The 13834-nt window shown below is 35.5% G+C and overlaps 2 protein-coding genes across 3 annotated transcripts in view; one reads left to right on the top strand and one right to left on the bottom strand.

The window, feature by feature from the left end:
- Window positions 1–6307, bottom strand: part of TMTC3 (transmembrane O-mannosyltransferase targeting cadherins 3) — a 44883-nt gene extending 38576 nt beyond the window's left edge. Inside the window, exons 1-2 of the mRNA XM_081309980.1 lie at window positions 6118–6307; window positions 1083–1299 (exon numbers count right to left, since the gene is read on the bottom strand). Coding sequence (XP_081166106.1) covers window positions 1083–1271 — 189 coding nt within the window. The 5' untranslated portion in view covers window positions 1272–1299; window positions 6118–6307. The remainder of the gene's footprint in view (window positions 1–1082; window positions 1300–6117) is intronic.
- Window positions 6308–6508: 201 nt separating this feature from the next.
- CEP290 (centrosomal protein 290) overlaps window positions 6509–13834 on the top strand; it is a gene marked incomplete at its 3' end in the record, with an annotated part of 84849 nt that continues 77523 nt past the window's right edge. For both annotated transcript variants that reach the window (XM_081309701.1, XM_081309702.1), the window contains exons 1-6: window positions 6509–6698; window positions 7207–7336; window positions 7475–7552; window positions 8570–8639; window positions 8921–8967; window positions 12936–13079. In XM_081309701.1, coding sequence (XP_081165827.1) covers window positions 7235–7336; window positions 7475–7552; window positions 8570–8639; window positions 8921–8967; window positions 12936–13079 — 441 coding nt within the window. In that variant the 5' untranslated portion in view covers window positions 6509–6698; window positions 7207–7234. The remainder of the gene's footprint in view (window positions 6699–7206; window positions 7337–7474; window positions 7553–8569; window positions 8640–8920; window positions 8968–12935; window positions 13080–13834) is intronic.

Genomic DNA, 13834 nt, shown 5'->3' with positions numbered 1-13834 from the left:
ACAAAATCAAATTTTCAGTTTGCAATGCTGAAAAAATAAAACCACAAAACAGCATCAACACCATGACACGATAATTTTTTATAAACTCCTTTAATCTGGCCAGCTAAACTTCCAGTTCAAAATCTCAACCACACAACTCAAATCATAAAATATACAGCACAGGTTGGGGAGATGGATACAAATTTTTAAGAGTCTCTGGGGATAAAGGGCAGGGATAGAAGAAAATAAATTCTCTAGAAATAATTTATGACATAATAGGGTCATATTTTCCTCTTAATATAAAAAAAAATTTTGAGGAAGGATGGAGGAAAATAAGGTCAGCCTATTTAATAAGGAAAATAAGGTCAGCCTATGTAATAAAAAAATTTATTATATGTTTATGACTAAAGTAATGAAGTACCCAGCCCCACCTTTGAGAAGCTTTCAAATTTGGAGAATGAGGAAAGAGGTTACAAATAATGACTAACAAACAAATAGAGTATTACATATGTTTCAATAACAATTTATTTAAAGTCTAAATGACAGGCATTGTAGATAAATAAATTCGTTTATTTTTTTCAAGGTATTTAAAAAAACTAATATTAGATCATCTGTAAGATCCCAAGCTGATAAGGGTTTAATCCTGAACAGCCTAACACTGACCTTCACAATAAAGGCAGAGTAAAATACCTTCAGGAAAATGAACACAATTTTAAAGTTCTGAATATAAAATCCAAATAAGAGATATGACATAATTTTGTGAAACTGGCAACATATGTACTTATTATTTTTACCCTTATAGTCTAATCTATTTATACTGAAGTTACTATACTTTAAAATGGTTAAATATATCACAATTGCAAATCATCTCTTTTTCCTGACTTAACAAGACAGAAAAAAAGAGACCTACTCAGCCAAAAACAGACTTGTATTTAATGTTCTCCTTAAACATTTGGTTTTCACATACACATATTACTTTTAAAAAAGTAAACGAAGGTATACAGCCAAGAAAAGAATCAAATACCACTATAATCACATCTTCAACTTCCTGCCCAATTTAATACAAGTACAAATCATGTCTCATATAATAAGTATTTACTTACCTCAGACATAGGAGTTCCCCAGAAATCATTTTGAAATAAAGTTTTTAAAGGTGTAGATGGATGCAGGTCTTTATTATCCAATATTGCTGAAACATCATCAAAAACAAAACCACAGAAGAGGCTGTTCCAATAGCATGCAGTAACCACACCTACTATTAAGGTTACTTCTTTGAGGTTAATATCAGCCATCTTTTCCACAAGAACTTTTGGGCAAAAACTGGAAACAAAAACAACAGGGAAAATTAAATAAAACAGGCAACACTTTTTATTTTTTAAATAAGCACAATTTGGTAGATGGCTAATATGTAAGGAGTGTTAATAAAGCATGTTAATCCTTCTAGAGAAAAGCTCAGCTCAAATGCCTTTCACCTGTAAGAAGTATAAATTGATTATCTCTTTATATTTCTAACCTAGGGCAAAATTAAATATTCCTTCAAGAGTGCTTTCATACCCCTAGTATAGTTATTTGTCATACCACTTACCCTTTGATCTGTTTCTAGCTAATTAGATAATGAACTCTATCAATTGTCATCGGTCAAAACACTTGGAAAGCAGATATATGTAAGGTAATTATAAACAACTAGCAATGGATCTTCCAGAAGTGCCTATTTTTGTGGGAAAACAAATACTTGAAAAAACAATGAGCAATTGGTTTTCCAAAGTGTCAATGGAACTTTCAATTTAGTACTTTGTGTCTAAAACCCAATCTAAATCAGAGGTCCTGCAACCTGGTTTAATTGGGCAAAAATCTTGTAAAAATACTTGTCCTGAATGTTCTAAGTCAGTTACATGGTAGTTGGTTAACTATAGTCCTACTATTTCCTCCTGTCTTTTCCCAGATTTAATAACTTATATTATCTGCTTGGCCCTTTGGGCATATGAGATTATGACACAGATCTTTATCATTTTTTTCTTTGTCCCATTACAACAAAAGTTTTTAGTCTGGCGAATAGGTTTCATAGATGACAATTTGTAAAAAATAAAAATAAAATACAAGAAAAGTTTAATAAAAATAAAATGCTTAGAAAGGATTCAATGAAGGAATAGTTTAGAGAAGAAAGAACTATATTAACTGGATGATACCTGGGGGGAAAAATCAGCTTGATAATCAAGATAAAGTTGGAAAGTACTCTCAAAAAGCAAACAATAATAGGATTAACTGGCCTGTGTTGTGTCATTACCATTAATTTAGTGTTATTTCCTGCAGAAGGCAGAATAATGACACTCCAAATTATTCATGTTCCAATCCTCTGAACCTGTGAACCTTTTAGGTGGCAAAAGAGACTTTATAGGTGTTAAAGTCTCACTAAAGGCTTTTAAGTTCAAAAGATCATCCATCTCAGTGGTCCCAATATAATGGCAAGAGTCCTTAACAAGTCAAAGAGGGAGATGGACAAGTCAAAAAACAGAGGTCAGAGTAAATGATTTCTGGTTAGGGGCCATAAACCAATGAATGGTCCAGTTCTAGAAAGTGAAAAAGTCAAAACAAACAAACAACAAAAAGCCCATATTCTTCATTAGAGCCTGTAAAAGGAGAACAGCCCTATTGATACCTCAATCTTAAGTCTATTGAGACCCATTTTGAATATCTCACCTCCAGAAATACAAAATAATAAAATGAGTTTTAATAATCTCTTACATTTTTGATTTTTTTTTTTTTTTACAGCAGCAATAGGAAACAAATACATCATCCACAGAGCCAAACAATCTAAAATTTGAGATATATCTTTGGAGTTCTGGCCAGGTCAGAGGAAGAACACGAAATAAAATCAAAACTTCATTCAGCAGTAAAAGTTCTACCTGTATAGGAAGAATGGGTGCTGATTTAAAATCAGATGTAAACTTTATATAAGGATACATAAACACAAAGAATGTATAATACATGAGAAGGAATTAAAGGATTTTTGTGATCAGATAGTAAGAACTTAGAATGTACTAGACTTAAAAAAAATGCAAAATCCTCTTTGACAAAGTAGAAGGGAAATCAGTTGTATCCTTTGGGAAAGTACAGTTTTCAACTAAAAGAAAAATTACATAGGGGTTCATCTTGAATCCAGAAGTGCTTAACCATGTTTCAAGGTATGGACTTGTACACCACCACTAATCCACACAAAAAAGTTGATGATGCTTTTGTTTAAAGAATGTGGAGAGATTGAAAAAGCACTTGCCTTATCTCCTGCCCAACCCCACACTAAAATGACAGTGAAGATATTTTTAAAAAGGGCAGGTATAAATATGTAAAGATAAAGACAACTGCAAAGCAAAGTGGGAAAGAATCCAAAATGAATGTGGGAGAAATCGTAACCAGGCAACTTGTTTTTAAACATTCCCCAAGGGAATAGGAGAAAAAGGGAGAGAGGTGGTCCTCTTAGTGTATGTTATGTGCTCAGTTGCGAAGTCAATATAGTCCCTAAGAATCATATGCAAGATAAAGGTTGAGGTGATGGCAAGATGTTACAAAGGGGATACAGGAGAGATGTACATGATTCATTGGAGGAAATACTATAACAATGTAATTGACCACTGCTTTTAGTTGTAGGATAAGAACACTTGTAAGTGCATGTAGTTTAAAGGGATGACTGATTTAAGATTACTTACAAAAATGAAATGTCATAAGATCCAACTGTAATTAATGATCACTCATGAGATACATTAAAGAAATACAAAATACAATTTTTCCAACAACATTATATTGGTGCTAATTTTCTGTCAAAATCTAATAGTACAGTGGGGGGAGATGAATCTATAGGAAAATTTTATATGAATTTGGCAATACTTAACACAAAGGATTAAGTCCTCCCAGTTCTTTTTTTTTTTTTTTTGAAATTGAGTTAGTTCTCCCAAATTTCATTATTATACCATCACTAACAATAAGAGTAGTCTACTGTGTTTCATTATTATTTTAAACTTTGAAAAATTCTTCTGGCATGTGCTGTGGGCCAAGACTATTCACACTGAATCCTATTAATCTTTCTAGTCTACTCATGTTGAAGGAAGACAAGTACCTTCTTGTTGAAAACTTATTCCTCTCCCTGAAAACAAGGTAAAACAAAGCCTTTGCTATATACAATAGTATACAAAATTTCTAAGGGTCATTTATATTTTTGTTAAGTCAGCAAAAAGGAAGTAACATCTAAGGAACATAAGTTGTTTAGAACACAGAATCGGGTTAGCAATTATAAAAGGCAAGGCTTTCTTGTCAAGTGATTTTGGCTAGATAAAACTATTCATAAAAGCCTAGGAAAAAGAGGCAGGTCCAGGCAAGTGTTCCTGTAACAAGGCTATTTACAAAATTGTCACATAAACTGATGCAGAAAAAGTGATGAAAATTAATGGAGAGTTTTAAGCCTTTTCCTATACTGTCCCTGAGTTAAATTTCCTCATTTACAGTTAGATACACATTACAAAGCATAAGAACCTAGACCACAGAAAAATTAATTACTGCTGTATCCCTGTAGTGCAGTGTACAAACTCAAAAATATTAGGATGAGTTAAAGAATTAAACTTAAGAAAGACTTTACTCTTAGTTGAATGCCATTGAGATTTACAATTTTAGCTTCATTCATTATTAGGAAATTACTGAATTTCTCTGAACCTATTCTCATTTCTAAAAAAATAAGAATAAAACTTACAAATTAGACCAGGCAATATGAGTTGTTGAGAACATAAATACTAAGGAGAAAGTGAGGGAAGCAGGGATAGAAAAGACCAATACAAACAAAACTAATACATGAGTAAAAAGAAAATAAATGAAAATAAAAGCAAAGTGCTGCTGTAAAAATAACAAATTCCTAATATGAAATATGCAGTAGTAAATACATACAAGACATTACATGTGATTGATAAATATTGACTTTGATCTCTGCCAAATTACAAAGATACTTATTTAAGTTTCAAGAATTCAATTCAATTTCTTGAGCAAGAAAGTTAAAAAATGAGAATAATATTTAATAAAGCAGCAAGACTAAAGAGCAAGTACACAAATATTGCTCTCCAGAATGTCTGAGGAGGCGGTATGTCATTCCTCTAGCCAGAAAGATCTGTACTCAATTACATTTTTAAGTCACAGCAGAGAATTAACCTTTCTAAGCTTCAATTTCTTAATTTAGATGAAAAGTGAGAACAATGTAAACACCAATTTTACTGGACTGTTTCAAAGAATAAATGATATATTTGACATAATCTTTCACAAAAGTAAATTCATAATAATTCCTACAAATCTGATAAATATTTTAAAAATTTATTTCACAAAATTTTATTTTCTCCTGAGCTGTTTTTGTTTTATCCAAACACGCGGTTTACAGACAATCTATTATCCACTTTTGAAACGAATATTTACTATCATTTATAGCATAAAAATGTGCTTTAAAAAACATGGAAAGGAAAAACATTGGTCGACACAGTTAGAAATGCCACTTAGATTTCATGCCTTCAGCTTCCTAAGAAAAGTTGCCTACTTGTTTATTATATTCCAGACTAGTTGAAAGCAGCAAGATGATCAAAATTTGGACAAGTAAGATTGTTAAACACCTGAGAAGGCGCTTTCATCCTCAAGAACCAAGCCAAGAGACAGCAGCAGTACTGGTAAATCTTGGGGGCCTTTCTCTTTCCAGCTCTCACAGTGGCCCAAATAAGTACTACCTTTCCTTTCTAGAACCTTCACTCGTACTACTTTTTCAGTCTTCATTCCGTGAAGCCCCTCAATCCTTGACGGTACTCAGGGATAAGACCGGTGGAGTCGAGGATGCAGCGTCCTCTGAATTCTTCACTCTCCCTAAACCGTGATCGCTGCGCAGCCCCTACTTCAACGCATCACGGCAGATCCCACATTAAATGAAGCTAAAACTTTTTCCACCCGTTTTCTACAGGAGACACTACCCTGGGCGCCCCTTGCACGCGCTTAAAAAGAAGGTGGTGCCTTCCCACCCCTCCAGAACCGGGTCAGGCCCTTCAGCCCCCAAGGGTTGGGGCTTCTCTAAACCGGGATTGCAGCCCTCAACTCCTCCCTAGCCACTGACCCACAACCCGACCTCACCTGGGAGCGGATCCACCAGGGTACAGCTTAGGGAAATCTCAAGAAGAGCGGCCCAGCGATTGACGCCATCGAAGACACAGTCATGTTCTACCTCCTTCAGGCCACCGGCGAGGACACACCTCAGCCACCGCGCCTCCCGCCTCTCGGTCTTTCCCTCGTCTCCCCAGTACCGTCGCAGCCTTCCGCATTGCACGCCGGGAATTCCCTATCTTCTCCTCTCAGTGACTTCACTTCCCAGCATGCACTGCCGCAAGGTAGAACTGCACTCTGTGTCCTCACTCTGGTCAAATTCCTCGTCCTCAACCCCGAGTCCAGGAGCGGGGCGTGAAGACTAAACGTAAAGCATCATCCACCGTCGTAAAATGTAGGCTCTCCAAGCATCCGGGGCCTTGTTCCGGCCTTGGGTGGGTGGGGAATGGTGTCGCTTAGCAGCCGCCGCCGCGTTATTTTGCTCGCGAGCAGTTGGCGGGACCTAAAGTCCTCGTGGGACGGCGAAAAGGAGCCACCACGGGCCGCGGCGGGGCCCGTCGTGGTGGGTGCGGTGGATAAGGAACTATACCTGGTTGCCAAGCTTGGTCTAGGTGGGTGGAGCCTCCTAAGCGGTAGTCTCTTCGCAAGCGGCTTCTTTAGCTTGAGATCCCACGCAACAGACTGGCCACCACCCCGCCCCTTCTATCCGCTGGTTTGCAATCCAGCCTTCTTGCCTCAGTTCGTTTCTGTGGCACAGCTTCGCTCATTTCAGTTATTTATTTGCGCATTTGAACACCTTTTAAAACCCTCGGTTCCTGCTTCTCAGAATCAGGGATCATTTTCATCCTTCCAAACACCATCTGGTGTTCGCAAGCTTTGGTGTTGGGGTCGTGGAGAAGAGGACTCAGATTGTTCTGACCTAGATTAGCTTTATCAGAGAAGTTATGTTTTATTTAGCCGGTGCGGAAAGCTATCATTTTGGTCAAGGCTGCTTTGCATACTTGTATGTTTTACGATGAAAGAGCCTTTTTGCTAAAGCATTGTAGAGTTACATTTATGCCGTAAACACAATATTGCCTTTTACCTGGAAAATGCTAATTCGCACCTGTTTTGTTACAGGTAGTGGAGCACAGTAAAAGAATTCAAGATGTCACCTAATATAAACTGGAAAGAAATAATAAAAATTGACCCAGATGACCTGCCTCGTCAAGAAGAACTGGCAGACAATTTATTGATTTCCTTATCCAAGGTGGTTAATAAATAAACGATACAGAGATAGACAATTGTGATAAATTTAAGTTGCCTCTGAAATCATTGAATGCTAAAATTGGAAGAGTCTTATATTTTGCTTAAAGGTTGTAAAATAGTTGCTTTTCTGTTTGCTTAGGTGGAAGTAAATGACCTAAAAAATGAAAATCAAGAAAATGTGATACATCTTTTCAGAATTACTCAGTCATTAATGAGGGTTTGTATGCAGTATATTTTAATAGTAACTTTGACTCTTAGAAGAAATTTCAGTGTCTGTTCTTACATAAGGTAATCTCTATGAAATTACTTAGTAATATCTAGAACAACACTCAAAAATGAGTTAACAAATGTGAATTGAGAATTTTGTATAAAAGAGCAATTTTTTACTCTAAATTTCCTAAAAGAATGTGTTAGGGAAACGGAATAGGAATGTTTAAAAATAACATAAGGACATATATCTTGAAGTCTAAATGAGAAATGCAGACATTGAGTGTTGTAGGGATTTGTTGGGAGGAATGGTGATTTAAGTTGTATCAGAATATTTGGTAAAATGATGAAGACTAAGGAGTAGTTTTACATAAGTGAAAGGCAGTGGTGAGATGCCAAGAGGATTCTAAAGCTGGTAGTTATAAGTAAATGTTAGAATAGGAAATATGTTTTTATTTGAGGAAACAAGTACAGGAAGTTTGTAGCAGGTTGTAGAGAAAGCAAATGTTGTATGGACAGTTTGGGATAGGTTATTAAGGGTCTTAAAGGTGTACTGTATGCTACTGGCAAGGAAGGCTTTTAAACCATAATTGACAAGATACAAAAATATGCCTTAGAAAAGAAAAATTGGCTGTTATATAGGAGAAAATGAAGGGAATTGGAACTGAACAGCTATAACATCATGAAGGAGTTCAGACATAAATTTGTGAACTAGAATAGAAACAATTGAATAGACAAAATATTTGTGAAAAATACCTCAAAGGAAGAAGTTTTAATCTTGCATTTAAGAGTTGAGGGGAAAAGAAGAATCAAAGACGCTTCAAACTATTGCAGCTCTATGCATTATAACCTTAGGGTAGAAAATCATTCGTTTATTCATTCAAATAACATTTATTGACTGTTCCCATGTGCCAGCCATTGCAGGCACTAAGGATTAGGATAGCAAATAAAACAATTTTTACTTTTAACACTTACATTTTAGTATAAAAGTATATTCAAGTAACTTTATTTTTCTTTTAATATTTAGATGAAAGCTCAAGAAGTAGAGTTAGCTTTGGAAGAAGTTGAAAAAGCTGGAGAAGAACAAGCAAAATTTGGTAAGTGTCTTGAGAAAAACTTTGTTGTGTTAACCATTTTATTTATTTGTTGAATAATAGAAAATCAAATTTAATATATTCTAGGAAATAGATAAATTAAATTTGTTTTGAAGACATTTCTAGATCTATTTTGTGGATATGGTATATAATGGTTACTTTTACGTAATCTTGTTATAATGTAATATTTTTAAATAATCTTATTGTTTTATTGAAATGCATTTCAAAATTTGTCTTGAGGTAAATCTAACCAGTTGAACCATTTGCCTTTTTTTTTTTAATAGAAAATCAATTAAAAACAAAAGTAATGAAACTGGAAAATGAACTGGAAGTAAGTCCTGTTTTATTTCCTAAGGAGTAGTTGTCATTAACTGTATTATTTTAATATTTTTTGATTATTATTTCTTAAGAAAAATCAAGAAGTTGACATTGTACTCAGTTGTTTGTTCAGTGTAATAAATACTTATGTGCTGTGAATTAAATACCCAATTATGATAATATAAATATACTTAAGAGCTAGATGGAGCTTATAGTTTATAGAATACTCCAGAAGATTACTAGTAATTGAAGTAAAGGGGAGGATGTGAAGGTTTGAGGAACAGTGACAGAAGGATATGGTAGAAGTCACTTTTGACAAAGCTAAGTGCTAAAATATGAACATATTGTTAAAGAACTAAATATGTTGAGGTTCCTGAGAAGGTACAAGGGACTGACTTGGAAAGGAGGAAGACCCTCTTCTTTTGTATTAGGAGGGATATACACAGAAGGTCTTATGTTTGTAGGTTTATTTTTTAGAAGTTGAGAGATTGTAGATGAGATCATCTGCAAAAATAAGAGTGGAAGATGGTATGTTCAAATTATAAGGATGACAGATTGAAGCATGACATATAGTGGAGAAAGGACAAGAGAATGAGGGATCTGGAGTGGGTTGTAGTTCTGATTCTTTTTGTTTAACTCTGTGACCTTGGATTAGTTTTTTATTTCTTGCAGTATGTCCTGGGAAAATGCCAAGCATTTTCAATAAATATTTACATAATAAATGATTTATGAAATTGGATTGATTCTGTTCCTATATTTACATAGAGTCTGTTAAAGAATAGAAGGGTAGGATATTTAAAGATCTTGGTAGGAAAGTGGTTGAAGTAATAATTATGAAAACATAGCTAATAGATAATGAAGGCAAGATTGGGGTTGGGGCAGGAAAGACAAGAGATAGGAAAGGGGAAATAAATTCAAGGGATTATAGAGTCCTTTGAGGTCAAAGGACAGGTCTGTTGGGGATAATTGAGAAAATGTTCCTGCTTAGACAAGAATTTGTTTTAGGTATGGCAGACTGAATTCAAGAAACAAGTTTTAAAAAAAGAAAAGACTGGTCAAAGTTATGTATACGTAAATTGCTTAGGTCAGCTTTTGATGGGAGAGTATGAGGTAACTCATACATAAAATTCCATTGAATTTTAAGGAGCAACTGGGAAATTGATGGCTTGCTGCTATTGTGAGTATGTAGAGATGGAATAGTATCTTGTGACATCTAAAGCAGCTGGAGTTTTTACAGGATGGTGGAGGAATGTTAGGGATGATAACATGGAAATTAGTTGCAGGATAGAATAAATTTAGGAAAATACCAACATCTGTTCTTGAAAGAAAGAGCAACTTCCTGTGAGAAGAGTTCCAAAGAAATTAATATCCTAAGAGAAGCAAATTACACTAAGATAAAGAGGTGGTAAAGAGGATTCTGTAAAGAAACAGAAGATGTAAAATATTAATTTTTCTTGAGTGAAACCTTAGTGGAAAACTTTTTGAGGGAGAGGAAGAAAGAAAAATTTGGTGATGGGAGAGAGATGGCAAAAGTGTATGTTGAAGAAGCAAAAATGGGACAGGCTAGATAACCAGTGATTTTGATGTTTTGGGCCAAGACCTAAAATTAACAGAAATATCAGTCAAACTGGATTTGGTTTGTTGCAGGTTTTTAAAGCTAACCTAAATCTGGTTGTCCAGTACGTTAGGGTATACCACTTGTATGTATTTACATTTATGTTTGTTAAACTTAAAATTAAAAATTCAGTTCTTTAGTTGTGCACAGCTGAATTTCAAATGCTCACTCCACCATGCGGCCAGCGCAATGGTTTCATTAATGAGGTTCTTGGCATAAAAGTTAGCTAGCAGAGATCGAAATAGAACACAGAGACTCAGTTACCTTATTTCTATTGCCAGGTCCGACGGCTCCCCTCTCTGGTTCCCACCTCTAACCGCCCGGTTAGAGGTGGGAACCAGGGCTAGCAGGAGAGAGAGAGAGTGAGCACGCCAGGGAGTAGCCTTTTATTGGGGAACAAGAAATTCAAGGGAGAATTCCATCCAATGAAGGTTGAGAGGGACCGCACTCCAAGGGCAGGGTCAGTGATTGGGCCCCTGGGGTCAGTGGTCAGTCACACCCCCACACGGATGGGTTCTCTCATCAGGAGAGGGCCGGGAAAGTTCTGACACAGCCAGAACGCCTCAGACCCAAACCGGGAGTCGCCCAGTCACATGTGAGAATGGCTCCCCACACTCACTAGCCAAATGTAGGTAGAGACTGCTGAACTAGACAGTGCAGATAACAGTTCTGATCTAAATACTCCAGGTATGAGAGAGGGGGCAAGTCAGGAGCACTAAGATATGCAGGAGGATCGGAGCCTGGTTTCAGATCTCTAAGGCTTAGAAGATGTCTTGATAATTCATTGTCTACATTCTATGCCTTTGTAGTTTAGTCTGGTGCCTGTGCTTTAGTAGCTGTAACAGACTCTAAGTAATTAAATTAACAGTCCTTTCTTAGTGGCTTAGTGGTTCAGGATGTGCTTAAAGGGTTGTCTGCCCATGAACCACAGAGTAAATAAGTTAGTGACTTTAAAAAATGGTCCTTAAGACCTAGGAATTAAATAAGAGACACTGCGCCTATTAGAAGAAAAAGTAGGCCCATATTGCCATCATATTGGATTAGGCCCCAACTTCCTTAACAAGACTCCTGTAGAGCAAGAATTAAAATCAAGAATAAATGGGATGTTTAAAAAAAAAAAAAGAATAAATGGGATGGATTCAGAATAAAAAGCTTTTTTTCAGCAAAAGAAACAGTCAGTGAGGTGAATAAAGAGCCTACATCTTGGGAGCAAATTTTTACCATTCACATATCAGATAGTGCACTAATCTCTAGGGAATATAAAGAACTCAAAAAGCTAAACACCAAAAAAACCAAATAGCCCAATCAATAAGTGGGCCAAGGAACTGAGCAGACACCTCTCAGAAGGAGATATACAATCAATCAAAAATATATGAAAAAATGTTCAACATCTCTAACAATTATAGAAATGCAAATCAAATTACTCTTAAGATTTCATCTCATTCCTGTCAGAATGGCAGCTATTATGAAGTTAAACAACAATAAGTGTTGGCGAGGATGAGGGGGAAAAGGCACACTCATACATTGCTGGTGGGAGTGCAAATTGGTGCAACCAATATGGAAAGCAGTATGGAGATTCCTTGGAAAGCTGGGAATGGAACCACTATTTGACTCAGCTATCCTACTCCTCAGTATGCTGTTTTTAAGTCCTATACCCAAAGGACTTAAAAACAGCATACTACAGGGACACAGCCACATCAATGTTTATAGCAGCATAATTCACAATAACTAAACTGTGGAACCAGCCTAGATGCCCTTCAGTAGATGAATGGATAAAGAAAATGTGGTATATATACACAATGGTATATTACTCTGCAATAAAAGAGAATAAAATCCTGGCATTTTCAGGTAAATGGATGGAGTTGGAGAATATAATGCTAAGTGAAGTAAGCTAATCCCAAAAAAACAAATGCCAAAAGTTTTCTCTGATATAAGGAGGCTGATTTACAATGGGGTTGGGAGCAAGAGCATGAGAGTATTAGAAGAACTCTAGATAGGGCAAAGAGGTAGGAGGGGGGATGGGGGGTAAAAGAAATGGTGGCATGAGATGGATATCATAACTCTAAGTACATGCATGAAAATATGAATGGTGTGAATATACTTTGTATACAACCAGAGATATGAAAAATTGTGCTCTATATATGTAATATGAATTGTAATGCATTCTGCTCTCATATATATAACAAATTAGAATAAAAATTTTTAAAAAATACAATAAAAAATTAGTCCTTAAGTAATGTTATTCTAAATGTATGGTACTGAAGCATAATGGAAATTTTAAAACAGGATAATTATTTCCTTGTTGATAGACTTAAACATACAAATATAATGCAATTAATTTAAGCATTTGGTTTATTACTTTTAAGATGGCTCAGCAGTCTGCAGGTGGACGGGACACTCGATTTTTACGTGATGAAATTCGCCAACTTGAAAAACAATTGGAACAAAAAGATAGGGAATTGGAGGACATGGAAAAGGAACTGGAAAAAGAGAAGAAAGTTAATGAACAAGTAAGCATGTTTTTTTCAATGAATCTTAACTAACTGTTCAAGTTAAGATGTCTGTATAGAACATCTGGTTTTGCTTTTTAAAAATATTGTTAATACTGTCTGTAAGGTTTTATATCATTATTCATTTTGTCATTGTATCTTTAACATGTAATGGAAGCTGGGTGCAGTAATACATCCCTGTTATCCAAGAGCCTTCGGAAGCCAAGGCAAGATAACTGTAAATTTGAGGCCAGCCTCAGCAACTTAACAAGACACTGGCTCAAAAATAAATAAACAAACAAATAAATAAATAGGTCTGGTCATGTAGCCCAGTGGTCAAGTGCTCCTGGATTAAATCCCCAGTACCAAAAGAACAAAAAAAGTGTGTGTATATGTATACATACACATACACACCAGGCACTTTAGTGACTTTGAGAATTAATTCTTTATATTTGGAGGCACATATTTCTGAGGACATTAGAATTATATTTATGAAATGGATGCTTTGATCTTGAAGTTTTGTGTGAAAAATTAATAGGCACTGGATTTCTTTGGCAGTTTCTACTTTGCCCTTAACCACTCATTCAGTTTTATTAAGTATTTACAGCATAGCAAAGACTGCTAATTACTAGGGTACAGTGAGTTACTATTGTCTAATTCTCAAAGATTTTCACAATCAATAATAAAAATACCATAGGGAAATATATAAAGTAAAAAAAAAAATACTCTGGGATACTCTCTGGAGGGATTTGTCACTCAGTGTTGAGATTTGGGAA

This window comes from Spermophilus citellus (genome assembly GCF_964194105.1).
Source record: "Spermophilus citellus genome assembly, chromosome: 10".
In the NCBI taxonomy this organism is placed as follows: domain Eukaryota; kingdom Metazoa; phylum Chordata; class Mammalia; order Rodentia; family Sciuridae; genus Spermophilus; species Spermophilus citellus.
Note: the sequence above shows the minus strand (reverse complement) of the source record. Positions and strands in the feature narration are given on the sequence as shown.